This window comes from Haemaphysalis longicornis, unplaced genomic scaffold (genome assembly GCF_048455015.1).
Source record: "Haemaphysalis longicornis isolate Haplotype H1 unplaced genomic scaffold, Haemaphysalis longicornis Haplotype H1 scaffold_13, whole genome shotgun sequence".
Classification (NCBI taxonomy): Eukaryota; Metazoa; Arthropoda; class Arachnida; order Ixodida; family Ixodidae; genus Haemaphysalis; species Haemaphysalis longicornis.
In genome coordinates this window covers 59,559,651-59,587,126 of record NW_027526233.1, presented here as the reverse complement: position 1 = coordinate 59,587,126, position 27,476 = coordinate 59,559,651, and the positions used below count along the sequence as shown (strand labels likewise).

At 49.9% G+C, this 27,476-nt stretch overlaps 1 protein-coding gene across 1 annotated transcript in view; it reads left to right on the top strand.

The window, feature by feature from the left end:
* The window catches only part of LOC144163854 (EEF1AKMT4-ECE2 readthrough transcript protein-like), a 59,133-nt gene extending 34,694 nt beyond the window's left edge, over window positions 1–24,439 (top strand). Inside the window, exons 6-10 of the mRNA XM_077694535.1 lie at window positions 1,715–1,965; window positions 9,255–9,585; window positions 12,210–12,508; window positions 15,541–15,903; window positions 24,208–24,439. Coding sequence (XP_077550661.1) covers window positions 1,715–1,965; window positions 9,255–9,585; window positions 12,210–12,508; window positions 15,541–15,903; window positions 24,208–24,439 — 1,476 coding nt within the window. The remainder of the gene's footprint in view (window positions 1–1,714; window positions 1,966–9,254; window positions 9,586–12,209; window positions 12,509–15,540; window positions 15,904–24,207) is intronic.
* Window positions 24,440–27,476: the final 3,037 nt, after the last annotated feature.

Sequence of the window (27,476 nt, the reverse complement as noted above, 5' to 3'; positions counted from 1 at the left end):
CCTTATCCTCCCTCGCCCGAGCGGGATTTCAACTACTACTGGGATTTGAGCGGGAACTACTGCGGTGTTCTCTCGCGTCTAAGCCCACCCCTCTTGTCTTCAATCTGTTTGTAAAGAGAGTATCTCGGAAGTTCTTAGATGTACCTAGTTTCAGTTGAAATATCAAATTAGACAAAACGTTTTACCGACTACACGTTTCCTGCTCTGTGGCTTATGTCCTGATCCCTCCTTAACAATATATTATAACAGTTTCAATCGCGTATTTGATATCCCAATCTGGTGATGTTCGAAATTGGTATAGTTTCGGGACACTAAATGTTATGACTTTATCTGTGTTTGCTAATCAAATACTGACTGTGTCTTCACTTGCTATAGCCAAGTTTGCAATGTTGATGCACATTTTCTACCTACTTTACCTTCTGAGGGTGTTTTTAGCCAATTCAGACTTCGGAGTCTGTGTCAAATATACATAAAAGCTTGCACGAAAGAGAACTTCCTTTTTAGATGCGACGCATCTCATTCACCCGCCTTGTCCATGCATGCATGCGTCCATCCGGCGTCGTTGTCCGTGCCCTCCCCCATTCTCCTCGCCGCGCCAGCTGCGCTCTCCGCCGCTCTCACCGCAGCGCCATCTGCGGGTTAGCGCTCGCTCTTCGCAATGCCAGCGGCGGGTTTGCGATTCGCTCCTCGCAATGCCAGCTGTGCGTCGGCGCACGCTAGCGCTCGGTTAACGCATGCGCATGCGCTGCTCTCTCTCATTCCCCTCACCGTTATGTGGCGGTATAAAACGCGCTACCTGCGCCGCTCCGCTCCGTCGTTCCAGCGCCGGTGCTCCGAAGATCAACGCCGCTTTGAATGGAGTCTAACGACAACAAATTACGCCAACCTCCCCTCGCGGGTACCCCGCAGTAGACGGAAATGCATCATACGCGTTCACGGCACGTTTCACGCGATGGCAGGATCAACCCAACGGAAACGCACGTTCCCGCGAGGGGAGGTGATCGCAATTTTTTGACCTACAATTCCTTCAAACAAACTTGTTTTTGTACGGTTCGTGCTGCGTGTTAATCTGAGCTAAGACATTTCTTGAACACTTTGGCACCAAAGCGAAAACCGCACGGATGTTGTTTTGGTGACAAGCTCACGGCAAGTCACTTGATTCGCTATCCTCCAGCACTTCGCGATGCGAGCGTCGCAGGCAGCTAACATACAAGGAAGAAGTTCACGACGTTAGTTTTCAGCGCCAATACACGTTTTGCAGCAAGCAGTCAGGAAAGTATGCCAACTAGCCTTTATTATAAGACCCGACACAACCGCATTACCGTGAAACAGCTGCGGCGAAAGGTGTCTGCTACGGGCGGGGGCTCTCGCGGGCATCTCGGAGCCGACAGCAGTGCCGCCGCATCGGGATGAATTGTGGGTGCCTCTCCGGCGCGCCGATGCTGACACCTCCCCTTCTACCCTTATAGCCACCATACCTATGCCGTGCACGTAGTATTAACTCTAAGCCCGCACGGAACGGTGGTGCCACCTCTCCCGGGGGGGGGGATGAGGCGACGAACCAGTGGAGCGCGGGACCGGTTTCAGCGCAACGCGTCTATTCCGAACCGCGCGCCGGCTCGGGATCGCGCGCCGCGGTTCTCCACGATTCTCACTACCTGTATTTTGCCTGTAAGTGCTCACGAAGGCTGCTTTCTGGCAACCTGCGACGCAGGTCCTGAATGTTGGATCTCGGTCCGCGGGAAAAGACGCCCTTGACTACATCCTCAAAAAGGACAAGGAGATCGAGGGCATCTTCTCTCGCCAATCCCGCACGGAGACGGGGCCGTTCTACATTCTGGGTAGCCTGCACGACTCGACCCCCGAGAACGTGTGGATGGACTCCATCAACAAGAACCTGGTCTCCGACAGCTACAAGCAGACGGTCGACAAGGAGATATTCGTTACCGGCCTCGCAGAGATCAAGTACGGGAGCCTGGAATCTATGCAGCCAAAAAAACCCTCTCCATTCTATTACTGCCAATGCGGCTGGAAAAACCAAATGGAAAAATTCAGTTCCCTTGCACTCGATGACCAGCAGAGCTCGCAGCAGACAAACAAGTGCACGAAGCCAGCACGTAGAGGAAATTCGCTGTAATGTTAGAGTCGTACTAGCGGGTAATTTTCAAGATATCTACATTAGATTAGGTTATAAGGCTGGGAGTCTGCAATCTGTGCAGGCAAAAAAAAACTCTCCATTCTTTTACTACGAATACGGCTGGAAAAACCAGATGGAAAAAATTAGCAGTGGCTTAGCTCGGCTATGCCAGGATATACTTAGCGTGAGCTAAGGTTCAGCTGGTCATTCTTAGGCTTCCTGGTGGTCTAGGATTAGCTGATTATCATGCTTATTGCTGCTAAAACGGTTTACAATCCAATCTAATCCGGTCCAGTCCAGTTCAGTCCAATCCAGTCCAGTTCAGTCACTGCTCCTCGCACATGCGCAGTGCGGCTCTCCAGGAGCCACGAGAAACGGCTATCAAGAGGCTCCCGCGCAGCGTCAGACTTGTCTACTGGGCAACCGAGGCGCACAGCTAGGCACGCGTCGGCGCCAGTGCGTCTGCCGTGGCAATGACGTCACTCCTCTGGAATGCGCAGACCAGCGAATGTGAAGACCCCATTCTCCACACACCCGTACTCCACTTGGATTGGATTTCCAATACATACAATCCATTTTAATCCAATCCAAATCCAATCCAACCCAATCCAATGCTCCTCGCGCTTGCCCAGCACGGCCCTTCAAGGTCCACGCGAAACTGCTCAACCTCGGCCAGTGTAGCTTACGCTACGAAATTCAGGTGCCTTGCAATCTTAGAAGAAAGATGACCAGCGGAGCTCGGCGCATACAAAGAAGTGCACGAAGCGAGCACGTAGAGGAAATTCGGTGTGATGATAGAGTCGTCCTAGTGGGTGGTTTTCGAGATGTCTACATTAGATTGAGATGTACACAACGTTTATCAGAAAGCTGGCTTTGCTGCGAGGTTGAGTTTTATTGACGCGTATCAATTTTGACGCTTCGCTTCGGATTTCCGCTCTCGAAATTCGGGTGTTCTGCGTCGTCAGCTCTGCCGTTCTGTTGCGCGCTCCCGCTGCCGCTCGCGCCATTCGGAGGGCATTGGGTGAAAGGTCGCCCGCCGGCAATCTACCCTCTCCTCCTTCAGAGCTTTTTCTGGTTATCCACTCCCATCGATGATGATGGCGATTGCTATTGAGTTTCCCTTTGTAGCGAGGTGATGATGTGTCATCTTAATAAAACATTTCACCATCTTCCCGCAGGGGAGCCCTGACTAGTATGCGAAGCAGCCATGGGGTCAACTCAAGTTCCCATTAGTTTTCAGTTCGATCGCGGCGTTGCGGGAGGAGAATGAGGGTAGCGGAGCGAGCGCGCGCGTCATTTATACCGCGGAGCTACAGCGGCGCCCACAGCGGAGTATGCAGCAGCTACCGTCACGTCTCTAACCCTAAGCTGCTTCGCATTATCGCACACACAGCCGCAGGTGTTGCCATTCGTTGCGCGATCCCGGAGAGGAGAGGAGCTTCGGTGAGGAGAGGATGAATGCCGGTGAGAAGAGGAGCGTCGGAGAGGAAAAGAGGAATGCCTCGCATACTACTCAGGGTCCCCATACGGGAAGATGACGACGGTGGTTGAACGCGAAGCTATCTCGTGATGAATTATTTGGTTGGCCAATAACTAGGCGCATCCTGCCACAATCATCATCACCGGTGCCTGGCCAGGCACGCGCAGTGGGGGTTCGGACGGCGGACAACGACGAGGGAGGGAGGGACACAGCCCCGAGCATGAGATGCTTCGCATCTAAATGGACTAATATACCTATGTTTTATCATCATCATGATCATCATCATCATCATCACCAGCCTATCTACGCCCACTGCAGGGCAAATGCCTCTCCCATAATTCTCCATTTACCTCGGTCCTGTGCCAACTGTGACCAATTTATCCCCGCAAACTTCTTGATCACATCTGCCCATCTAACTTTCTGCCGCCCCCTGCAAGGCTTGCCTTCTCTAGGGGTCCACTCCGTTACCCTTAATGACCAGCGGTTATCTTGCCTTCGCATTACATGCCCTGCCCACGTCCATTTCTTCTTCTTAATTTCTACTAATATATCTTTAACACCAGTTTGCTCCCTGACCCACTCCGCTCTCTTCTTGTCCCTTAATGTTACACCTATCATTTTCCGCTCCATTGCCCACTGAGTAGTTCTCAATTTAAGTTGAACCTTAAGTTGAACCTATGTTTTATACTTATTGTATAATACTGGCGCTGCATAGGGCAGGCACAAAAGACTTATTAGGCACAAAATACTCTTTTTTCTGTTACAGGTGGTAGCGGTCTTAGGCAATATTCCCCTCCCTGCTTTTCGTCCACAAGCATTCAAAATTTATTTTCGTCGTCTCGAAAGCCTTGAACTTAAGTTCCTCCGTACTACCCTTAAATCCCAGGACATCTGAAAGCCGAATATTTACCTAATGTAGATTTGGATGGATACCCCCGCATTCCAATACTATGTGCCGCATAGTTTGTTTCTTCTCCGCAGACCACGCATACCCCCTGTTCGCAAGCGACCTGCTCTAGCCTAAAAAAAGCAAAGCACTGGCCTGTGAATTATCATACAAAGTTTCCTTTTTGATGTGAAATTTCTCAGCACTGTACATCTCTGTCGGCGTTTTAGCTTGCATTTTTTCTCTACATTTATTCGTTTCTATCAACCTTGCTTCTCTTTTGGTTTCTTTGGCTGTTTTGGCTTCTCCAGTGTTCTTTCTGTATTTCATCACTAGCCTTCTAGTCTTCCTTAGCCACTGCCTGTCCACGCTTTTCAAGTATAGGTACCTAAAAACCTTAGCTGTCCACCTATGTTTATCCATTGCTCTCAGCCTTCTCTAAAAGCATGTTTTACTCTGCGCTTCTCGAACTTCAAACGACGCCCAGCGATCGGCTGCCGGCGGCGCAGTGCGCTGTCGCCAGCCCATCACGGAGGCCGTGATGTTAAAGCAGCGGACAGGCGACAAGGCCCGACTTAGAAGAGCTCAGCTGCTAGAACGAGATGCTCGCCGCCTTGGAAAATTGCTCTGAGAAACCAAAGTAGAAGAGATACAGTAATTTTGGAAAAGGAGAACCCGTATTCGAAGATGTGAAAATTGGGTTATAGGAAACAAGAAATTAGAGAATTCATCGAGCACTTGCTCCCGTTTTTTCGAAGGCTAGCGACTCTCAGACATTCTCCACTGCTGCGTCGCGTTTGCGTCCCTCTCGTCGCTTTCGTTTCTTCGTAGTTTGACGCGAATTACCCCCGAAATATTTTGCGAAAATTTGACGCGAACTGCCGTGCATGTGCAGCCACGTGTACCTGTCATGGCGCACGCATCAGGCTGATTCTTGTTCCATTCTACCAGGGTGCCGGGTTGACGCTGTGGTTAAAGCACCTGCCTGCTGCTCTGGCGACTCGCGCTCAAATCCCACACGAACCCCATTTAGTAGGGGCGAAGCACTTTACGTCCTCGCTTTGTCCGGTGCTTGGCGTCCGTATAGAGTGTTGCGCATGCGTGAGGAGCAATGCATTAGATTCATCATCATCATCACCAGCCTATCTACGCCCACTGCAGGGCAAAGGCCTCTCCCATTATTCTCCAAATACCTCGGTCCTGTGCCAACTGTGACCAATTTATCCCCGCAAACTTCTTGATCTCATCTGCCCATCTAACTTTCTGCCGCCCCCTGCAACGCTTGCCTTCTCTAGGGATCCACTCTGTTATGCATTAGAGTGGATTAGATTAAATTGAATTGTATCGGATTTGATTGGATTGGAATAGTATATACTGTACACACGTGTTGTCACTCATTTACATGCGCTAGTGGGCAATGTCACGGGTGATTTACGGTAAGAACGATCCCCAGTGCTTCGCCCACTCATCATGCTTCGCCCACTCATCAGATGCGTGAATTTTGTTCTCTTTTACAGCGGCGACCATTTGGTTTGATAACAGCGCTAGGACAGGACACAGAGAAGGCGACACGAGACTGGGCGCTGCCTTGTTGCCTTCTCTGTGTCCTGTCCTAGCGCTGTTATCAAACTAAGTATGTACGAACAAGCCCGCAATAACACAGTTTTTCAGACCATTTTGGTACCGCTCTTGTTGAAAGGCCGACGACGACTACTGTCATTTTTCACCGTTGAGGGAATAGCTAAGCCATTTTACGTCCGCGACAGAGACCGTGCATTCGGAAGCGCTCAATTTCGCGAGGCGCTCCACACCACGAGCCGTTTTGTAACGGGAGCTTAAAGGGACCCTGCCACATTTTTAAAAATTTTTTTTTGCAAATATTAAGTGCTTTCAAGCCGTAACCAATAAACCCATTCAGTACTTATAGTAGAGAACCGCAAACTACCTCAGCTAAAAACTAGTGCTCTATGCCTATCAGATAACTTAGAAACTTGCTCAACAGATTTTTCTCTCTTGCTCGTTCTTGGCTTTCTTTGACCGCTGGAATTACGTCATTAGAGTGGTGTAGCGGCTATTGGCTGGCCTCCTTTCAGTTGCAGCAATGAACGCGTTCGATAGCCAGTTTAAAAAGAAAGTCACAAAATCAGTGCAGAAACGCAAGGCGCATCTACTGCAAAGCGCGGATCGCCTAGTGCCGCTCCGTGCTGGCGATAACTATAGCTTTCCCAGTGCTTTCAAACGCGAAGGAACGAGTGAAAGGGCTTATCGGAAGTATTGCAGGGTTCCTTTAAACTCGGCAGTGGCGACAGGTGGGTCCTTCCGAAGTGTCACTTCGCTTGAGGCGCTCGACACCGGGAGCTTGAACTCGGCAGTAGCGAGAGGTGGTCGTCCACGTCAGTGCAACGGTAATGGGAGGATCGGAAGAACGCAGCCGAACGAGCGAATAGACAAGCAGATAAATTCACCATCGTCGTAAGCTCTCCACTACACTGCGGCAGGAAGGAGCAGCGGCGCAACGCGTAGGAGACAGACCGAAGCCATTCGTGTGGGGCGTTCAATTAGACATTCATGTTTTTGCATTCAGCACAAATACGAAGTTCTTAGGTTTCTTTTAAAAGGCTAATGAAGGCCAAACACAACTTTGCCTGATTTGAACGCAACTCACTCAGCTTCATTCTGGCCACGAAAGATGGTTTTTAACCAAAAAAAAAGGTTGGCTGCAGTCCACGCTGTGAAGGTGGTTGGAAAGTAGAGCTTTAAACGACACTCACAACAATTGCCCATGCGACCTCACTTGAATTCATACATGTGGCTTCTGCAAAGAGCGAAATTAGAGATTCTGCAGCCGTTACCTGCTACTGCGGCGTCCCGAACGCTGCAGCAGCGTCGGCATTGACCGGGCTAGAGCGGCGGACGCCGCCGCCGCTGTAGCCCGGCGGTGAGTTGGAAGTGAAAGAAAACGGAGAGGAGCGTCTTTCGAAGGGTGAGACGGAGGAACCTAGCCGTCCTGACGTGCTAGCTTGGGGCTACACCACCGCGCGACCCAAGCGCAGACAACGAAACTATTCTGTATGTCAGCTTAGTGATTCCCATTTATGCCGATTTAAACTAGTTAGATTAGTAAGTTTGAGATTCGCGAGAAAGCTGAGGGAACATTTTATAATCGCTATTTAGCAGAACCGGTTCTCATTTCGCCTTTTGTAATACATCTTAAAACACAACCGAATCGGTATTCACCGATTTAGAAAACGTAGTCCCATTCGTGGCAAGCAGTGCTCAAATGGTAGCCTTTCTCTAGCGGTGAAAGGTCTGTATATGGTGCCTACATTTTGTTTTCCCGCCCTGAAAACCAATCCTTAACAGATCTTTGCCGTACGATCATCCTAAATCCGTCGGGTCCGCGTTACGCAAGACATGCTGCCGAACACGCTATTCCAGCCGTGCGAAGGAAGCGCGCAATGGACGCGAAGCTGCTCCAAAACAGGCCCACAATTGCCGCCTCTGAAGCAGACGACAAAGCCGACGGAATGCGTTACGCTGTCGCGCCCTCCGGGCTGAGCAGGCTCCGGCGCGCGGGGAACGCTGGATACTCCGGGAACGCCGCGCCATCTACAGTGTTCATCGTGAGGTAAACCCTCCCCCCGCCGCCGCCTCCTCTGCAGCGTTGAGAGTTCGTTCTCTTGCACGCCACTAAAGAACCGTTGATTGGTAGAGCTATAGAAAGCTTCGCTTTAACAACGCAAGAAATTGAAAAACTTTCAAATGTAGCGCTTCACGTTGTGGGTAGGGACGCATTAGACTGAAACACTAAAACACAGTCATCAGTCTGTTACCCGCACACTAGCATTCATGTGATACGATTACACGAAACTAAAGGAAGCACTACCATCGCACTACCATCGTTGCTTGGCGGTGGCTTTGGTCGACCGTCGCTAACCACACAAAGAAGGTGCTGTGACATCACAAAAAAAAATCGTCGGAAAGTGGTTGGTTAGTCGCCACTGCATCATATGTCCTCTCCGATGTCTCGTTTTAACGGCAGAGCTGTTAAAGATTTCAGTTCGTGTTACCTGAAAAAAAAAGTATCAATAAAAAAGACCGAGAGCTCGTGAGCATGCGCCTCGTGAGCAGCTCCCGGCGTCGTGCAGGGTTGTGCGTGGGTTTGCGCCACTTCAGGAGCTCACAAAAATACCCACAAAAATTACCCAGCGCACGTAAGTGAGCGCCTCGCGAGGAGCGTCCGCGGCCTTCGAGAACACTCTGCCCCTGCAGCGTTCGTGGCGTGCTCTTCTCATCGCCAGTTCACGTGCGCTTGCGCCTGAGGTGGGGAACACAGAATTCACCTCGAGCTACAGACGCCGAGTTCACGAAGGCGGTTCTAGCGCGTGCTAACGCGGTCCACTTCGGGAGAGATGTGAAAGCCTGCGGACAAAACGTTCCGGGCTAGCTGCCAGTGATGGAAAACTTCCAGCGGCAAGTTCGGCAATCCATGGGACTGCAACAGCTGTGTCTCCGACGAAGGGAGAGGGGACACCAGCTCTGCTGTTTCTCCAGGCTTGCACCACCAGTGCAAGCTGCACCAATTTTTCGTCTTCGAAGTTAGCTGTAATACTGATATCGTTGCAGTCGGGACACAGCGGTATTTTTAATGAACCAAACTTGTGTTTTGTCTTCACGGCCCCCCCTTAGCCTCCACGTGCTTCTGGGTGAGTCTTCGAGCGCTGCCCGCGTGTTTCCCGCGCGCCGTGCAGGAAGGTGATCGACCTGCTGACCGGGGACAAGGAGACCGCCGTGCACATGGCGACCTACCTGGCGGTGCACGTGGCCATCGACCTCCTCCGGTACGACTACTTCCGCCGCTACGAGCAGCAGCACGCCCGGGACGTGGTCGCGCTGTGCCTGAACACCACGCGCCGCTTCCTCTACTACTCGTGGGCCTACCTCGTGGCGAACCTGACCGTGAACGCGACGGCCTTGGACAACAGCCTCACACTGTACGACGACATTCTCCACGGCGTCGCCGAGCACATGAATCTAACAGAGTGGATGGAGGTGCCCTCGCGCCTGGAAGCCGTCAGGAAGGTGCTCGCACTGTTGCCCATCGCTCTGTCTTCCCGTTACTGCAGGGATGTGTCTGGAGCATAGAGTTTCACACTAATATACACTAGAGCGAAATGTGTCGCTGCAGTCGCGGGCCGCCGTGGGTGGCGCCATTGCCGCTAGCGGCGTTCCTCGCCTACAATTAGCTAGCCATATGGCTTCTTTGTTTGTTTCGAAGCCAAAATCAAGAAAAAAGGAACATGTCGTTTTCTTGTTCATTGTGCATGAAGCTTCTACATAATAACTGACTAACTAATCTTTTTGGAGGTTCAATTTTATAATACCAAAATTAATTTGATGAACTTTCCACAGTAGTATTGTTGGTTTTTTTCAGCCAAAGCCAACTTCTGAGCCTGTTCATGAGCCATGCCAAGGACAAGTGGAACGTGCCTGCCCGGTACATGACGGAACGCTCGCTGAAGCACAGCTTCCCTAGACAGTGGCGCCAGATTTCCCTCTTGTATATGCTAGTATGAAACTCCGGTCTAGTGTGCCGTCCGATGAAACTATTAGCACTCAACTAAAACGGCGTCCACCGGCGTTTCGATGAGAAAATGCCGCGTCTGGCACTACTTCGCCCTTCATTATCGTAACGTAGCACGAACTAACATAACGAACAGAAAACAAATCTTTTAAAACTTCGAAAACTAACCCAAGCCATAAAAATTATGATTGTACCTAAAAATATAAAAAACTAAATAAAGGAATTAAGAGCCAGACTAAAACCACCGTACTCAGTAACACGAAGCTGAGACGGAACCTCTGCACCACTACGGCAGACGTTCTTGTATCAGCCCAGTCTTAAAAATTTGTGGCCGGACGGCACTTTAGCCGTTGCTGTGGCTATGAGCTGGAGTGCCATCGGACGGCACTCTAGACACTGCGTTACTGTACCCCAACGTCACCCTAAAGCGAAAGCAAAGACTACGCACAGTGTTTTGTGAGTTTCCCTTTTCTTGGGGTTTCGCAGCCTGCCGTCTGGTTATCTGTACTGGATTGTTGGATTCATCCTTTCACTTGCGCCGAGGGTACACACAGACAAACCAGGTGGGGCGCCATCGATAGCCAGACGGAAACACCAAGCGCAGGCAAAGCAGCGGTTTCACCCTCGCCTAGTCACGTGATACAGCAGAAGCGAGGCTCCGAGCGTGCGAAACGATCAGAATGGCGCGCTTTGCGCGCCGGCTGCTGAAGGCCACTTGCGACGCGATGAATGACCTTAAAAGCTGTAGCATTGTAGACCTTTCGCTCTAATATACACAACTGAAAACGAGGATTGGTGGAATGTTTGAACCCGCCGAACCACCTTTGGGCTTCAACCTTTAGAACATAAGCTCCCCCCGACTACGAAGTAACTTGGCTGCTAAGAATGGAGCCACCGTAGGTCATTCCGCTTTCGCACAACTTTACATTGTTGCCATTTACGTATATTTTTGTAACGAGTATCTGTGTACGACGATCACAGGTGTGGTGTAACACGCGTCACAGTTGGGCATTATACTTGCGTGCGTGTGTCTGTGGAGGGAGTGCTTGTATATTAGTGTGTACGACAAGGTGTGTAATATTTTATCTGCTTTACGAGCGCTATCGCCTAATTATATTACTTGTGAGTCGTGTGCATTGTACTTTTTGCTTGTTTTTCTTGCTCTTGCGCACCAGCACAAATGCTGTTCCTGGACACGCTACAAAAAGATTTATTGAATGATTGATCGATAGATTGATTGATCGATCGATCAATTGATCACTCGATTTATGGATCGATTGATATATTGATTGATTGACTGATCGATTGATCGATTTAATATTACAAAGAAGTAGTAGACACCGAAGACAGACTTTGTTAGAAGCGATGCTTTGTTAAACCAGATGATAACTTGCTCTCTGCGTACTGCATTTACGGCCACGAAACACCATGAACAAGGCGCTTCCGTTACAACGGTGTTAGTGCCCGTTATGTGAAAAAAATTAACGCGAAAGGTACAGCCTCCCAAATTTTTAATAATATAGCCGGAGCGGCGACCGATCGGCATGTCAGCGCCTTATCACGGTGTTCACGGGGAAAATACGCGAGGGTACGCGCACGTGCACAGAACTATCTGTTGTGGGAGTGTCGTCTGCTCCGCTGTACTTCTCAGGGCAACACACCCCCTGTTTTTCTTATCTTGCTGTCTTGTGCGATAAAGCGGCAAGGAGTTGCTACGAAGATATTTAGTAACGAGAGACCGCAGGACGTTTCCACAGCGTAAGTTTAATGAAAAAGGAACAGCAGAAAAGGCTAGATGAGGATGTTTGCACGCTGCACGAGGCAAGTCTTCTTCCTCCCTTCTGTTGTGCCTTGTGCGGGAGATCCGCTGATGATGATCTTGAACACTTGCAAGGCCGTTTCGCTACCGCAACAGGTAGCTAAGCAGCGTGGGGAACAGTCATTCAAATGCAGTGGCAGCGGATGTATCACTCTCAAGGAAACAGTGTAGCAGAGGGCACTCATACAGGAGATAGCACTATGCGCGTGCGCGTACTCTCGCCTATTGCGCTGCTGAACACCGTGATAAGGCGCTGACGTGCCGATCGGTCGTCGCTCCCGCTATATTACTAAAATTTGGGAGGCTGCACACTATGCTCGCCTGATAACCATTCTGATCATTAGGCGCGAAAAAGCGACCGTTTCGACGAGTGTACTTCTGGTCAGGGTTGCATCCCAAGGAGTCACGCTGTCGCAGGTGAGAGGCATCAAGCTCGTGCAACCCAAGACGGTCCTCCCGGCGGCCCTGAAAAGCAGCGTGAACTACACTTACGTGGCGAACGCTAAGCACGACTTCGTGGCCACGTACATGGAGACGGCGCAGGTCGACGCCACGCTTCGTCGGGATGTGGTTGGTCAAGACTTCCAGGGCGATTACGGCAAGTGAGTGGGGCCCTTGAAAGTTTAGCAGTGAGTTTCTTCGCTTGGCAACACTGGAAACGGCCACAGACATGGCCGATTCGCCACGCGGTTGGACATGGCGCTGCTTGGGCCACTGCGCCCGCACGCCGAAGAAAAAAAAAACCACCAGCGTCCATCGTCTGCTCATTTTCAACCCCATTCTCAACGGTGGTGTAAACAGAAATGTTATTACTCGCACTCAAAGTGGACTCGAGGCAATACTTTGCGTTTGGTGAGGTACAGTTTGTAAGGTGCAACGCAGTCATGTGCTTAGCCTAGACAAGTACCGTCATCCCGCGGAGCCCGACGTAACGAGTGACGGCGCACTCACAGGGTTACCTGCATGCGCGCCTCGCCAGTGAATACAAGCAATAGGTTTGGGCCTTTAAAGGGGCAGACAACCAATTTTTGTGGAGTACACGCCCTCTAGCTCATATGAAAGCTAGTGTTTTATATACTGGGTAACCACAAGAAGTTTTTAAATACACAGGTGGAAATAATTTTAATTTTGCACTAAAATTTCTGAACTCGGAAAGGTGGCGCCATGTAGTGCCTAAACGTGGCACTACCGTACCTGTCCAAATACTCTGTCGGTTTCAACGCGTGATTCAACAACCGAATAAAGGAATAAGAAACGATGCACCTTAATGTTTTTCTAGCCGGGAACAGGTTTTTTTAAGCACCTCTTCTAACCTCCCGTGCAGTTAAAAGTATGTTGCCGCACGGATCACTGTCACGGTTGCCAGTATTCCTTTTGACGGGCCATGTACGGCTGGTACATCTAAAAATATAGATTTCAGAAGTTATAGGGCGCTATCAGCAAAACCTCTTCGGGTTAAAGTGGCAATGCAAACAAAACACTAGTTTGGTTCATTGAAAAGATTACCTCGTTAGAATCATACTTACACAACTTTTAACGTAAACGTCTCTCAAATAAGCTATACAACTAGGAAAAAACAATGGCCATGCGACAAACTAGCTCATTTCGCGCAACAGAAACTATGATGTCATACCTGCCAGCTCTACGATTGGTGGAGGCCGGCATAAGCAAACGAAAATTAGGCAGAGCTTGTAAGCTTGCCGAAGGAGCTAATTGCGCTTAAATTAAGTGCACATTCTTTTTAAAGCAGTACGAATGGTGGGACGAACAGTGGAAGTTACGGAAGCACACGTAAACAGAAGTACCGATGCATACTGCTGTTGGTACCTGCGCGCACTATGTCTGGTTTAGCTGCACAGCACTTCGGGGCTTTGGGGTTGTCTCAGACGATACTGGCCGATTGACGCAAGCAACGCTGTCTTACGTGACCATATTTGTCGAGCGAGCACTATGTTTCACGAAACAATTATTTTCTCCCTGAAGAAAAACAAGCCAGATTTAAATACGGTCTAAAACAAACCAAACGCAGTAAAGGGCTTGCCGCGGTATGTTGACGGCATCTAGGTTCACTAACGGTAAACCAGGCTTCGTAACCGGCTGCAGAGCAGTTGGTTCCTGTGACGTCATTGCAAAGCATGAAAACACACGATATAGCTGGAAAATCAGCATTTTAACTTAAATTAATGAATTTCGCAGTGAATAAAACTTCGTTTGCATCTGGACGAGCGGTGGGGAGGGGGGGTTATGACACACAAAATCTTTCGAATAAAACAAACTTGTATTTTGTCTGCATTGCCCCTTGAAGGTCTTTTAAGTGACGCCCTTTCATTTCAGACAGACAAAATGTACCCAGCAAAGATCGGTTGTCTATGTTGTCGCGCCTGTGGTCACAACCAGGGATTGCAGTCGCTGGTAATTGAAGCTCCAGAAAGATTTATTTGTGAGGGCTTATTTAGAAGCTTCACGCAAGATGAATAGGAAGACGATGTTACCCTTTTTTTGTTGAGTTTGGCTTCGAGACAAAAAAGGAGCCATGTGGCTAGCCAATCCAAGTAGGGGAGGGACGTTGGTCGGTCGGCACCACGTGATATTTGTTTACATATGAGCGCAGCCAGTTTGTTTCTGGGTGTATGTCCTCTCTCTGTCCATCTGTCTGCTGCGCGGACTCTAGAGCGACCGGTCACACTCAGCCCGTCACAACCGGCGGCGGTTTCGTTGGGAGAGATGGCAACACTGCAAGCCAGAAACAAAATGGCCCCCAGAGTCTTCCGGGTGATCAAAGTGGCTTATTTAGCGACGCTAGCTGCAATGGTGACGCCCACGACAGCCCGCGACAGCAGCGCCAGGTTTACCTTTAGTATATACCGTATTTACTCGCCTAATGATCGCACTCGCGTAATGATCGCACCCCTGGAGTTCGTCGACAAAATACTTTTTTTTAATTTCCCGCGCAATGATTGCACCCTGAACTTGCCGCAGACATATGTCGTATGTGTGCCAAGTTTGATGACAATGGTCGTGCTTACCTTAGTGTCCTCCTCAAGCAAAGCAGACATGGCTACGTTATTGACGCGAATTTGATGATATGGCGATATCGGCAAGCATGAGTTCAATATTGGTGCGGAAGAAACTCTCACTAAATACACATAATGTACTCACGAGACATATAAACACGAGCCGCCGTACGAGACATACAACACACGAGCCGCCGTGTGTTGATGTCCCACACTGTGACAGCAGCAGCCACTTATTGGTCGACTCGTTCTCACCTCGCAGCAAACTCGTTCCGGCGCGTTCCGTAATTCCGTAATTCCGGCACTTTGCGTAATGAAAACACGGCATTTTGCGCCACTAGGTGGTCATTCGGTGGTCGGTGGAGTTTTTATTATGTTTTATTTGTTATGTTTGTTTTTATTATGTTCATGAGACTTATCGTAAACATTCTGACCTGCAACTTGCGTTTTCTGCGCTCAAACTTCTTTTCGCGAAAAATTTACCTCGCGTAATGATCACACCCCTAAAGTTGCATCATATTTTTGGAAAAAAAGGTGCGATCATTACGCGAGTAAATACGGTATTAGTGTGAAACTCTATGAGGTCTGGTAGCAGCATGACTCTGTTGAAATGAGTGCAGGCTGCAGCTGGCCGGCGACGCGATGTACCTGGAGGAGCGGGGCGAGCTGTTCATGCCGACGATCATGATGCACGAGCCGGTCTTCTACCCGAAAGGCGTGGGCGAGCCCTTCAACTACGGCACCCTCGGCGCGCTCGTGGCCAAAACGCTGAGCGAGGCCATCGGACCCGCAGGCGCGGCCCGCAGGGCGGACAAGATCGAGACGCTCTGGTGGACCGACCAGACGGCGACCGCGTACGCCGAGTCGCTGCGCTGCTTCGAGGAGCAGTACCGCCATCTCGAGAACACCACCCTGCCGATGGCCAAGGAACTGCGCGACGACGCCTTCATCTGGGTTCGCTCGGCGCGCATCGCCTTCGACAGGCAAGAGCACTCTCGCAGCGGGATGTGACGACGGAAAGGCTGCGTATAATCTCACGGCAGCCGTGAGAATCACCTCCGAGAAATTCTCACGGCAGTTTCCATAAAAGCTGGCCGGACTAAAATTTGCTGAATAATAGTACGCCCCAACGTATCCTCACCGAACCTAGCGTAACCTAACCGAACGCGTCATACCCTACCCAAATTCAGTACAACTGTAACAAACTTTATCTAACCCAGCCCAACGAAGCAGAACACAACATACAATAAACGTAATTCAACATTCCTGCGCGTGGATCTTTTGATATAGTAAAAACCAGAGTAAAAAAATGCTAACAAAATCACGATGACCGAAAAATTCTGAATGTTAAAAAAAAGTAGCAATATCGGACTCGAGCCTGAGACTTCTCGTTTAAAACCAAGTACTATACCACATCGTTACAGGGCTTTTTTGATACACAAAATTTATTTACACAAATTTACATATATTAATGATACACAGGCACGAACAAGGCATTGACAAGTGTGCGCGTAGTCGCGATCAATTTCAAGGTGATCATGGCAGCATCGATTAGCGGGCCTTTCAACGTACACAGTGGCTGTTTGCAGGACTTTGGCTAAACAGGTAGCAGTGCGCTCTTCCCCTCGTTGGTTCTTGCATGATACAAACTTGATACAGGTCGTAACATGGCGCTGCTGCTTGTTTATTTGCCACCCCAGCGATCACTTTCAAACTGATTCCGACTGTCAGTGCTCACGGATTGAAACGCGACACTGCGAGAGCGTGGCCTGCGGTACATGCAGCGCCGCCCGTGGACGCCCGTGGAAGCTAGGTGTTGCATTGTGGTATACCACGAGGGCGATAGTGTTTTACCCGTAGGCTTGCTGCTTCCGGTTGCCAACAAGCGGGGCTGTGGTTCTCCGCAGGGAAAGTGGTGCGCTGCGAGCCTGGGGCGCGTTTGTGCGCCGCTGGTCGCCGCCCGGCAGTCGGCGCAGCCAATTTAGCGACATAGTCTGCTCGGGCGCTCCTCTTACACGTGCCCTTCCGATGCGACGCAGATAATGTGCATGTAAAGCACGGTCACACTTTTCTCAATAAAACGAGCGTCTGCACAAAGGAACAGCCAACTTTATTCCATGATATAAACTAAAAATGAGGAGAGCCGACGAAGTATTAATGCACTACACCACACGCGAACGTGCCTGCAAAGGCGTCTTTCCTTTTTTTTTTGTTTGCACCCAGGAATAAAGATTGCTGTTCCTTCGTACAAAAGTTTGTTTTATTCAGATGAGCGTGACTGCATTACATGGACATTACTGTGCCGCACTGGAAGGGCACGCGTAACAAGAGCTCGCGCACATGATGCCGCAAAATCGGATGCGCGCACAGCCGGGCGACTACCGTCAGCGCACAAAACGCGCTCCAGTGCTCCAGGCTCGCAGCGCCCCGATGTCACTGCGGGGAACCACAGGTCCCGCTCATTGGCAACAGGAAGCAGTAAGTCTACGGTCAACACGGTCTCATCCTTGCGGTATACCACAATGCAACACTCAGCTTCCACGGGCGTCCACCGACGGCGCTGGATGTACCGACGGCCACGCGCTCGCTGTGTTGCGTTTCAATCCGTGAGCACTGTACATACTGCCGCGACATAACCTTCGGCCATCTTCAAGTGAGTCTTCGCTGAGTCACAAAATACCAATCACATGACTGCGACTGCAAAATTAGTTACAAGCACGAAACCATGACATTACCGAATACCGTAAAATTTACGGACTGAACACAGAACGCTGGAACAAAAGCGAGTTCACAGGCGGATGTATACTCTTGGTTGATGTGAAGAACGTCTGATAAGTGGAGTACAGCGTTGAGAGACCGCAGTGGTAGGACCACGCGCGAGTCACAGCCGTTGCCAGAGTCGCATTTCTTTCGCTTTGAACTTATCCGGGGCTCGACATCCCTTTTGCAGTGAGTCGCGAACGTCTGTGTCGGTATCTGGTTCTCCCATCGCTCTCACCGACCATCCAGCCTGTGCTGTAAAGTGCCACCAGGCAGGCTTGGGGCTCCGAGCGCACTCCACTGCGTCTACTTTGGCCCTCGATCCACACTGCAAAGAGTGGAGCCCGATGACAAGCGCGCAGTCTCGAAGCGCGCGTTTCCTTGTAGGTGCACTCAGGCGCCGAGGTCTGACCACGACTGGTCCCATCGCTCAGTGAACGCAGTCTGCAGCTCGTTTCAGCAGCCGTCCGCGTTGTAACACACAATGAGGACGTGTCCGCAGTTTCCCGTTTTCCGCTATGGAGGAAAAAAACCTTTTGTCTTCCAAACGTGCCTTCACCGGCAGCACTCCCATGTGGAGGCGTAAGAAAAAGTCCTTTGAACCGGTCGGCACAGGGAGTCTTCTTACCCGTTTCAATACGTCGTCAGTAGCTGGGGGTTGTAGATAGAGAGGGGACGGCAGGACCTTCTTCACGAGGTCCTAGTATAGCTTCCTGGGCTTTGCTTTGAGTAGGTACTCCGAAGAAAAATGTTGCTCGAGCAGGGCCAGGGCTAGCGCAACTTCTTTATAGAATCCGGTGGCGCGTGTGCCAAAGCAGGAAGGTGCTGTGATGGCGGTCCACGGTGCCAAACGTCTGGCACCCAGGCTGTGCGTGGCGGCCACGAGGAACCAGTCCCTTCGCTCCAGAAAGTAGAGCAGCCACTGGGCTGTCAGTTTGAGCTCCACGTTGACGAGACCGAACCCACCCCTTTCCAGGCTCCATAAAAGGTTTGAGCGGCGCATGGGTTCGTACATGGAACGCCAGAAGGACACCGCCCAGGACCCGTGCAGCTTGGTCAGGGAGCCTGCGTCAATGGTTGTTATGCGGGCTCCATATATACAGCACCGGGGCGTATGCTATTGCGTTGCATACATGGGCCCTCGTGAATAGAGTGATGTGTCTGTTTCTCCACGGTTGGAGCTTTCTTTCCGCCGCTGACAGCTTGGGTTTTCATCGTTTTGTGACTACGACGCTTTGGTTGAGGTCGACGCCCAAGTAACTGGTCCTCCCTCTTCCCAGGTCACTCCAAATAGACAACTTGGTTTGGAGGCCCATTCACCCAAGCAGGCTTCCCTCGACTTAAGTAGGCTTAGCTCTGCTCCTGAAAAGCGTCAAAACTGATTCGCTAGCCTGATTACTTCGCCCACTTGTGGTCTGTGTATGCAAACGAAGGCCACATCGTCGGTGTAGGCGAGAACACGGAGCTCCTCACCTCTCAGCGTGAGGGCATCTATGACCTTAGAGGTATTTATGACCTTAGAAGTATAAATAAGATGGGTGACATGGGGCAGCTTGGCATACAGACCTAAGGATGTCTATGGTTCGTGCTCACCGACCCACCTATTACTGGTAGAAATGTCCGCGTAGCATATTTTGATCCACTCAATCATTGTTTAATCAATGTCGCAGTGTTGGTGCAGATCAAGTAAAAATCTGTGGTCCACCAAATCAACTGTATTCCTTAGGTCGCGCTGAACAACGGCCAGAGGTAGAAAGCCTGATCCTGCCGCCTCACAGGCTACCCTCATGCGAGGTAGGTTTGAGATGATGGACCGCCCTTTGAAACCGCACGTCTGGTGCGGACTAGAACCACTAAATACGCTAGTGCGGACCTACCACTGCGCACAGTGCGCTCTACAGTCGTCCAGCTAGAATTCGGGTGAGGATCGTATAATCTGTTGTGAGGAGGCTGATCAGCCAATAATCAGCGAAATTAGGTACGGAATCGGTGGATACTTTTTGCGAGGATTAAGGCTAAGTGGCTCGTGCGTATTTAGGGCGGTAGGCGTTCTTGTTTTCTTAACTCTTCAAAAACCATGGCGAGGATGGGACTCAGTTTCTTCCTAAAGGCCACAGAAAACTCTCAAATAATGCCATCCGCCCCCGGAAATTTGTTTCGTGGGAGATTCTTGATGGTGCGCTCATTTTCCGCTTCTTTTATGGGGGTGTTGAACACCTTTATTCTTTATTCATAAAAAACTTTACAGGCCCCAGGACAGGGCATTAGGTAAGGAGAAATCGGGAAGGTACAGAACAGATAACGTACAGTTTACAGGCAGGGTCAGTGCAACAACAAAAAATATAATTGAAATCACATATGCCCCGGTACAGGGTTAGGTAAATTTGAAGATGCACAAATTGCTCACTTGAACATGACGAAAGAGGGATACATTTTCAACAAATAAAAGACAAGGGAAATGTAAATCGCCGTAATACGCAATTCAGTCAAAATTCAGGAACATGGTCACATGTTAAAAAGAGTAAGTAGCTGACGGCGAAATGTATCGGGATTAGATATGGATGGTATGCAATCGGGGAGGTTATTCCAAAGACGAACGGCCCGAGGCAGTGGTGATGAGATAAATGCATTAGTTGTACCGTATATGCGCATGAAGCTGAACTGATTAAGCAATCTGCGCCAAAAATAGTGAGGTGTTTGAAGCTGAACCCGCGTCCGTTTATTAGAGGTAAAATATTTCTGGAACATACAGAGAAGAGCAATATTGCGGCGGTTATCTAATGGCGGCAGTTGAAGGTCTAATTTAATTTGTGTTATGCTTGAGCCGATGTCATAGTTACGTGATATGAAGCGGGCAGCTCTATTTTGAATCTTTTCTGCCATTATGATTAAGTAGTTTTGATGAGGGGACCAAATTGCTGAGGCGAATTCCAGTATTGGCCGAATAAAGGTGAGGAAGGCTAGTTTTCGAATTTAGTAAGGGAATTTCGCATGTTGCAGCGTAGGTAGCCTAATGAACGTGATGCTTTGGCACAGGCATACGCGATGTGTGAGGCCCATGAAAGATTCTCTGTGAGAAGAACACCAAGGTATTTGTAGGAAGAAGTGTGGGAAAGCATCGTGTTGTTCAAGTAATAGGAAAATTCAGAGTTTATGTTTTTACGGCTGAAGGACATTACCTCGCATTTTGTAAAGTTCAATTTCATGAGCCATTTGTCTACGCAAGTTAGAAATATGGTTAAGATCTGCTTGAGTGGTTAAGTGGTCAGTACTGGAGTTTATAGAAAGGTATATTATACAATCATCGGCAAAAAGACGCATGCAAGAAGTAATCTCGGAGGGTAAGTCATTAATGTAGATTAAAAAGAGGAAGGGCCCAAGGACGCTGCCTTGCGGTACGCCCGAACTAACGGAAGAAAGAGGAGACACGAAATTGTTAACAACAGTGAACTGTTGTCGGAAAGAAATGAAGTTACGAATCCACGATAATGTTAGAGTCAAGTCGTAGAGCAGATAACTTAGAGATTAGTTGGCAGTGGGGCATGCGATCAAAGGCTTTAGAAAAATCAAGAAAGATACAGTCCGTTTGAAGGTTGCTGTTCATGTTAAAGTGTAAATCGATGGTTAATTCAAACAATTGTGTGTCACACGAAAATCCCTTTATGAAACCATGCTGATTAGTAAAAAAAAAATTGTTCGTCTCGAGGTGATTTTACACGTGTGAAATGATTATGTGCTCAAGCATTTTGCAGCATATGCAAGTTAAAGATATGGGTCGATAGTTGTCAGGCGAGTTAATATCTCGAGTTTTGTGAACCAGTCGTCAGGTAGCATGCCAGATGTTAGGGATTGTTCAAAAATTTGGCATAATATTTTGCTTGATATGGGGAGGGTGTTCTTTAATATCTTGGAATTAATGTTATCAATACAGGCTGAAGTGGATAATTTTACGTTACTAATGAGTGATTCAATGCCTCCAACTGTGACAGTAATAGGTTCCATATAGGCGGCGTCAAGTTCAGGAAAAGTAGGCACATTGGAATAATCCTCCTCTGTGAAAACATATAAGAAGAACCTGTTGAAAACAGGTGCAATCGGCGCTAGGAATGGGTTTTTTATCAATTCTATGTAACCTCTTTAGTTTCTTCGGGTATTTTGGACATTTCATTTAGCAAATCTGCTGGGATCGTGTTTGGGACCCTTCTCAGGGAGAATAGGTAGGTGTAATAGTCTGCGAAGGATTTAGCTACTTTTTCTCTGCCTGTTGCTAAGCCCGAAAGATGCTTGACCTCCATGATGGTTTTGCGCGCCGTGTGCTCCCTTTGGAAGGCTGCAGAAAGCTTCGACGGCCTTGGTTCAAACTCTAACCTTTGTTCCCTGCTCCGTATATACCAGAGCACACCAGAAACATTTTTCCAGCTCTCCCGGGAACTCTTCTTTTTTTAACCGGATGTCCTCTCTAAACTTCCCTGGCATCTTTTCGGGTGTCTCAATGAGCGCGCAGATGGTCTCGTTAAGACGGCGCCTCTTTTCTTTTTTGCGGGCAGCCTCCTCACACCCTGTAGTGATTGCGAAACTTTTTGTCTGTGCTTCGAAAGTGTTTCACTTTTCCACACCAATAGTTCACGACCGCAGTGCTTTGATTTCCCTTTGAACCTTTTCGATGAATGTCTCATCTTTAAGCACAGTGGAATTCATTAGCCATTACGTACCAGAGTTCTGCTTTGCACTGTACCTGATTAATGCGGACTTCTGGGCAAGTTGGTTTTCCATAGCTGACGAGTAACACGCAAAAAGTACACGAGGGACAAAAGGAGGACAACAGCGCGTGTCTCTGTTGCCCTTCTTCCGGCCCTTGTGTACGTTTTGCGCGTTACTCGATTGTCGGCTATGCTGCACTGTATGTCCCGAAGACCACTGTGCATGGTACAAGGCCGTAGTCGGAACAAAAAAAATTCACTCCTCTCCACGAAGTGAACCACGACGATTGGGCGAAGCACTGGGGATCGTTCTTACCGTAAATCACACGTGGCATTGCCCACTCGCGCATGTAAATGAGTACAACGCGTGTGTACAGTACGTACAATTCCAATCCAATCCCATAATATCCAATCCAATCCATTTCAATCCAGTTGACATCGGGGGCACGGGACTTTTTATCGGCGGCGAACTCGCAGCAGCCGCACAGGGAGGATCGTGCGCTCGTTCCCTTTGATGCACCTTTCCAGCGCTTCCATCATGTGACCAGTTCAGCTTGGGGCGACGCGTGGTGGAGAGCGGCAACGCTGGCAAAACATGCTCCGCCGCGGCTCTGAGCTTTCTATCGCTGGCGCGAGTGCCTCTTTGCCTATCTCAAACATAGAGGTTCGGTTGCCTTGGCAACAAGGCACAAACCGCCCTCGAAGTCAGTTACGGTTGCGTGATCCACGTTCAGCTTGGGGCCCCACCTCGCGACCTGTGGGCACAGCAGGCGTACCACTCACTCCCACTGGGAAGTGCGCGATGCGTTTGACATTGTAAAAATACAGGAGGCGATGGTGTGTGTGTTGTGGACGCGTTTGTTTCGCGATGAAATGCGAAGTCTGCGGATGGATAGTGCTTCCCATGGTTTGGATTATCTTTCTTGAGCGACGTACGACTCAACCTCGCATGTGGTATATGTGCAGTTTGCGTGTTTAAAAGCCTTCTTGACTTAGTCGCCAGAGCTAAGTGACTTGCTGTTCGTCCCCGCAAACCGCACTCGAGCTGAGTGCCGAATTTACGACGGGCAGGAGGAGGCAACCGATCGTCCGTCAATGGCGGTTCAAACTTGCAACGCATGTTGTGATGTTGTGTTTGTTCGAAACCCATCTCTGGATAGTTTTAAAGTTGAATGAAATGTATGCATCAAACCCGGGCATTCGGCTCAGGGCGTTCTCTGCGATTGCACGAAAAAAGTGCCACGGGGTTTCAATGCTTTCTTTATGGAACGTATTTAGGTAAGAGAATATCCAGGTCGTGTTATGGCTGTGTTTCATTCAATACAAACGGTTAAGCGTTTGTTTACACTTTTTTGGATAGTCGTAAAATGTCCAAGCACTCCGGCACTCCACTGGCAGATCAGCCGGCGAGCCGACGCTGAGCAGACGACACATCTCTTTCTCGGAAGTGCGTGAAAAAGCCGCTCAAACACAGGATGTCTACCTTATGACGAACATCTGGGAATCGGTGACGTAGACATGTGAAGATGGCGGCGTCCAAAAACACGCGGGGAAGGGTAAGACAAGAGCGACAAACTTTGCAACAAAAGTGCGAGCTTTGCGCTGCGCGTAAAAGAGTAATACTTGGCACAGATGACGAGGACGACCCGGTCTAACGTTTGCGCTAGTTCATTTAGTGTGCTCAAAACGGCTTTCAGGGCCCCTTTAACTTCTTGTCATGAGGGAACTGACCTCATCATCAATCATCAGGCTAGTTCACCGCCAAACTAGACGATCATCAAACTAGTAACAGCGTAACCAGCTCCCTCTGACTCAACCCTTGCGCAGGTACCGGATCAAGTATCACACTCGAACTCAGCGATCCCGAGAGAGACGCCAGCATGACCAGGCCTTCTTTATACGGTTCTGCCTGCTCACGTGTAGCACCCACGAGGACGCGAAGCAGCTGCTGCCTCGGCTGCGCTGCCACCTGGCCGTCGCAAACATCCACCAGTTCTTACCCGCCTTTCAATGCCGCGGGATAACCAAGCTGAACATGGACAAGTGTCCCTTCATCTAGTGCAGTGTGGTCATGGCGCCGCAGCTGCTGTCAACTGGGTCGGTCGCGGTGTACCGCGAGATGTGTTCACTTGCGGACAACTTCGTTTTTTTCCTTAAATTACTCAATGTTTGTTGAATATACATTTGCGTTATTACCCGAACAATGCAAGAACGGCTAACTGTGATGTGGACCGGTCCTATCGCCTTGACGTGTGGCCCTGTTCCAATGTCGAGTGTTGACGAAGGCTAGCGTCCCACGCGCAAGTTACTCTCGCAATAGGGTTCTTTAGCTTTGACAACTGCCACGCCATCCCTGTGCGAACGAAAGGTGTCCGATGTTTAGTGCTGTGATTATTTGTTTAGCTGTTTTGTTTGTACTCGCTTTTTCAGCACCTCTGGCCCGACCCCATCAGTTTGCTAGAATTTCGGAAGCCTCTTTTCTACCAAAGGCGTGCTGTACGCCTTAGGCCTGTACAGCGAACAGCATTGCGTTGCCATGGGATCTATTGCTTTCGAAACTGAGCATTACCTAATATTATTTTCTGTAACTTTACTGAGCAAACGGGCATGAACAGCGAGCTATTAACGCCCCGCGTACGGTCGTGGCTGTGCGTATCAATTACTGATGTATCGACTGGCCGGAAAACGCAGCGCTTCTTGCAAGTAACGAAATCAACTTTCTTCTTTGCGGAGTTGCCCTCATTGTAATTAAAAAGCGAGCTTTCTTCCCTCGGTTTTTGTATAAATCACGTCGAGTTGGACGACCCTGTAACTTACTGTTCTTATTCGATCCCCAGGAATGTCCCGTGAAGGGGCTTCAAATAAGATTTATGCCTTCTTAACAGACTGCCGATAATATGTTGACAGCCAAATTCACTCCTAGGATCGCAACGCGACCTTGGAGGACGTTATTGTCGGATAGCAGTGCCTTTTCTGTGGACCACTGGATGATGATGATCATAAACACAGGACGTGCAGCATTATTCTGTGGTAATGTACAAGTTTATTCTGTGGACGGTATCATGGCATAGTTGATCCTTATTTGTCTAAAGCAACCTAAGAGACACCAATCAACACAGGTTCCAGAAAAAAAAATAGCAGTGGCTCAGCTCGGCTATGCCAGGATATACGTAGCATGAGTTAAGGTTCAGCTGGTTATTATTAGCTTTCCTGGTTGTCTAGGATTAGCTTGATTATTATGCTTACTGCTGCTTCAATGACACACACACGGTATACGCATTATGTGACACGTGTATATTTATCGAGCGGCTCCGGCGCAGCGTCACCAATCTCCCCAGAGCTAAGCAGGTTCCACAGGCACACGCTCGTGTCGTGTTGCTGCGACGCACGAGCCATCGGTTGCACACCCGGCCACCCCTCGCATGATCATCCAATGCACCGGGCCGCCATGTTGCGAACGGAGGTCGACGAAGACGCTGGGCGCGTGGGGTGTGGGTGAGACGCCGAACAGCGAGAAACGTTCGGTGCGCGGTGTGACGCCACTGCTCCTCGCGCTTGCGCAGCACTGCTCTCCAGGAGCCAAGCGTAACTGCTCAACCTCGGCCAGTGTAGCTGACGGTACAAAAACGACACAACTGCTGGGACTCAACCCCAGGGCGTTAGCGCCAAAAACCCGGGACTCTACTACTGCGCCACTGAGTAGCTTTTTTATGTAACAGTAATTTTATTTACAAATATACATACAGGACCAGATGGAGTGATTGCAGTGGTTTCATAGTAAAGAATAAAATATAGGCGCACACCTAAAAATGAACGCTTTCAGGAACCGTGCAAGCTAAGAGAAGCGCCAGCATGTTTCGCCAGGGAAGTGAAAACCATTCGAAAGCAGTGCCAGCAAAGCCGCGTAGAGGTGGCGAAATTTATGTTAAAAAGATTTCCAAATCTGCACTGGTGTCATTTGTTTACAATTGAAGGGAACGGGGTAGGGGCAAGGAGATGGACATTGATGTTCTGGAGAAAGTCGTCAATGGACAAAACTGGCCTATTGTGCTTTCCGCTTCCAGACCTCAGCTGTCAAGTACGATCTCCTCTGCTCTACCTTAAACTCCATGAGAGCTCCCGAGCCCCCGCGCCAGTGAGTCACAAAGCTCAGTGTCTGAATCCGGTCTGTCAAGAGAGGCCACTGCCCATGCACTGCGCCTTTTGTCGCGTAAGCTACACTGACCGAGGTTGAGGAGTTACGCGTACACACGGGCGAGTTTGCTTTTCGCCTCCATCAGAAAAGCGGCCGCCGAGGCCGGGAATCGAACCCGCGACCTCGTGCTCAGCAGCGCCGCAATGCCTTGGCCACTCAGCCACCGCGGCGGGTACGACCTACATGGGACTTCCGATGCGGCCGGGTACTGTCGACGCGGCGGCGTCGCCTCGTACGTCGTAGCGCGATCCCTCGTAGTCGCCCTCACCGGCGGGAGTGACTCCGGGAGTAGCTCCGGGCCCCGGATGCTGCCCGGAGCTACATGGACCACCGGGCGGCGCCGGCGAACTCGAACGAGGGTCACGCCTCCCCCCGGACGCCGGTCGGGATGCCGAGCCTGTTGTGCTGCGTCCGGAACTAGTCGTTTCGCCAGGAACTGGCGTCTTCCCTAGCGGGACCGTTCACAGCGACAGACGTTCCGCCGCAGACCTTCCGCCGGATCCACACACTCGACTGATTACTCTCGCTCGGCCACTCCGGCACACACCTCCTTGGGGATTTCCCAGGGGTCTTGCTGCTTGGGGGCTGCAACTCCTCGCCTTTCGGCCACATCATCACGCTATTCATAGGTCCTGCTCAGGCGGGGAAAGCGCCGGCACTCCTTGCAAGGCGAGCTCCGTCCGCTAATGTACAACCGAGACAGAGGCAACAAAGCGGGACGAAAAGGCAGCAAAAAAAAAATTCCCCCGCGCCTCCCCGAAGGGAATCGTGCAGAAATGCGAATGCATTGGGTGCACCGATGAGTGTGTTGCGAGTAATGGCGCAATTAATGACGGGAGTGTGAACGTTATCATTTATTCATCAGCACCTGTTTGTGTTATCGTTGTACCTGACGGCCACA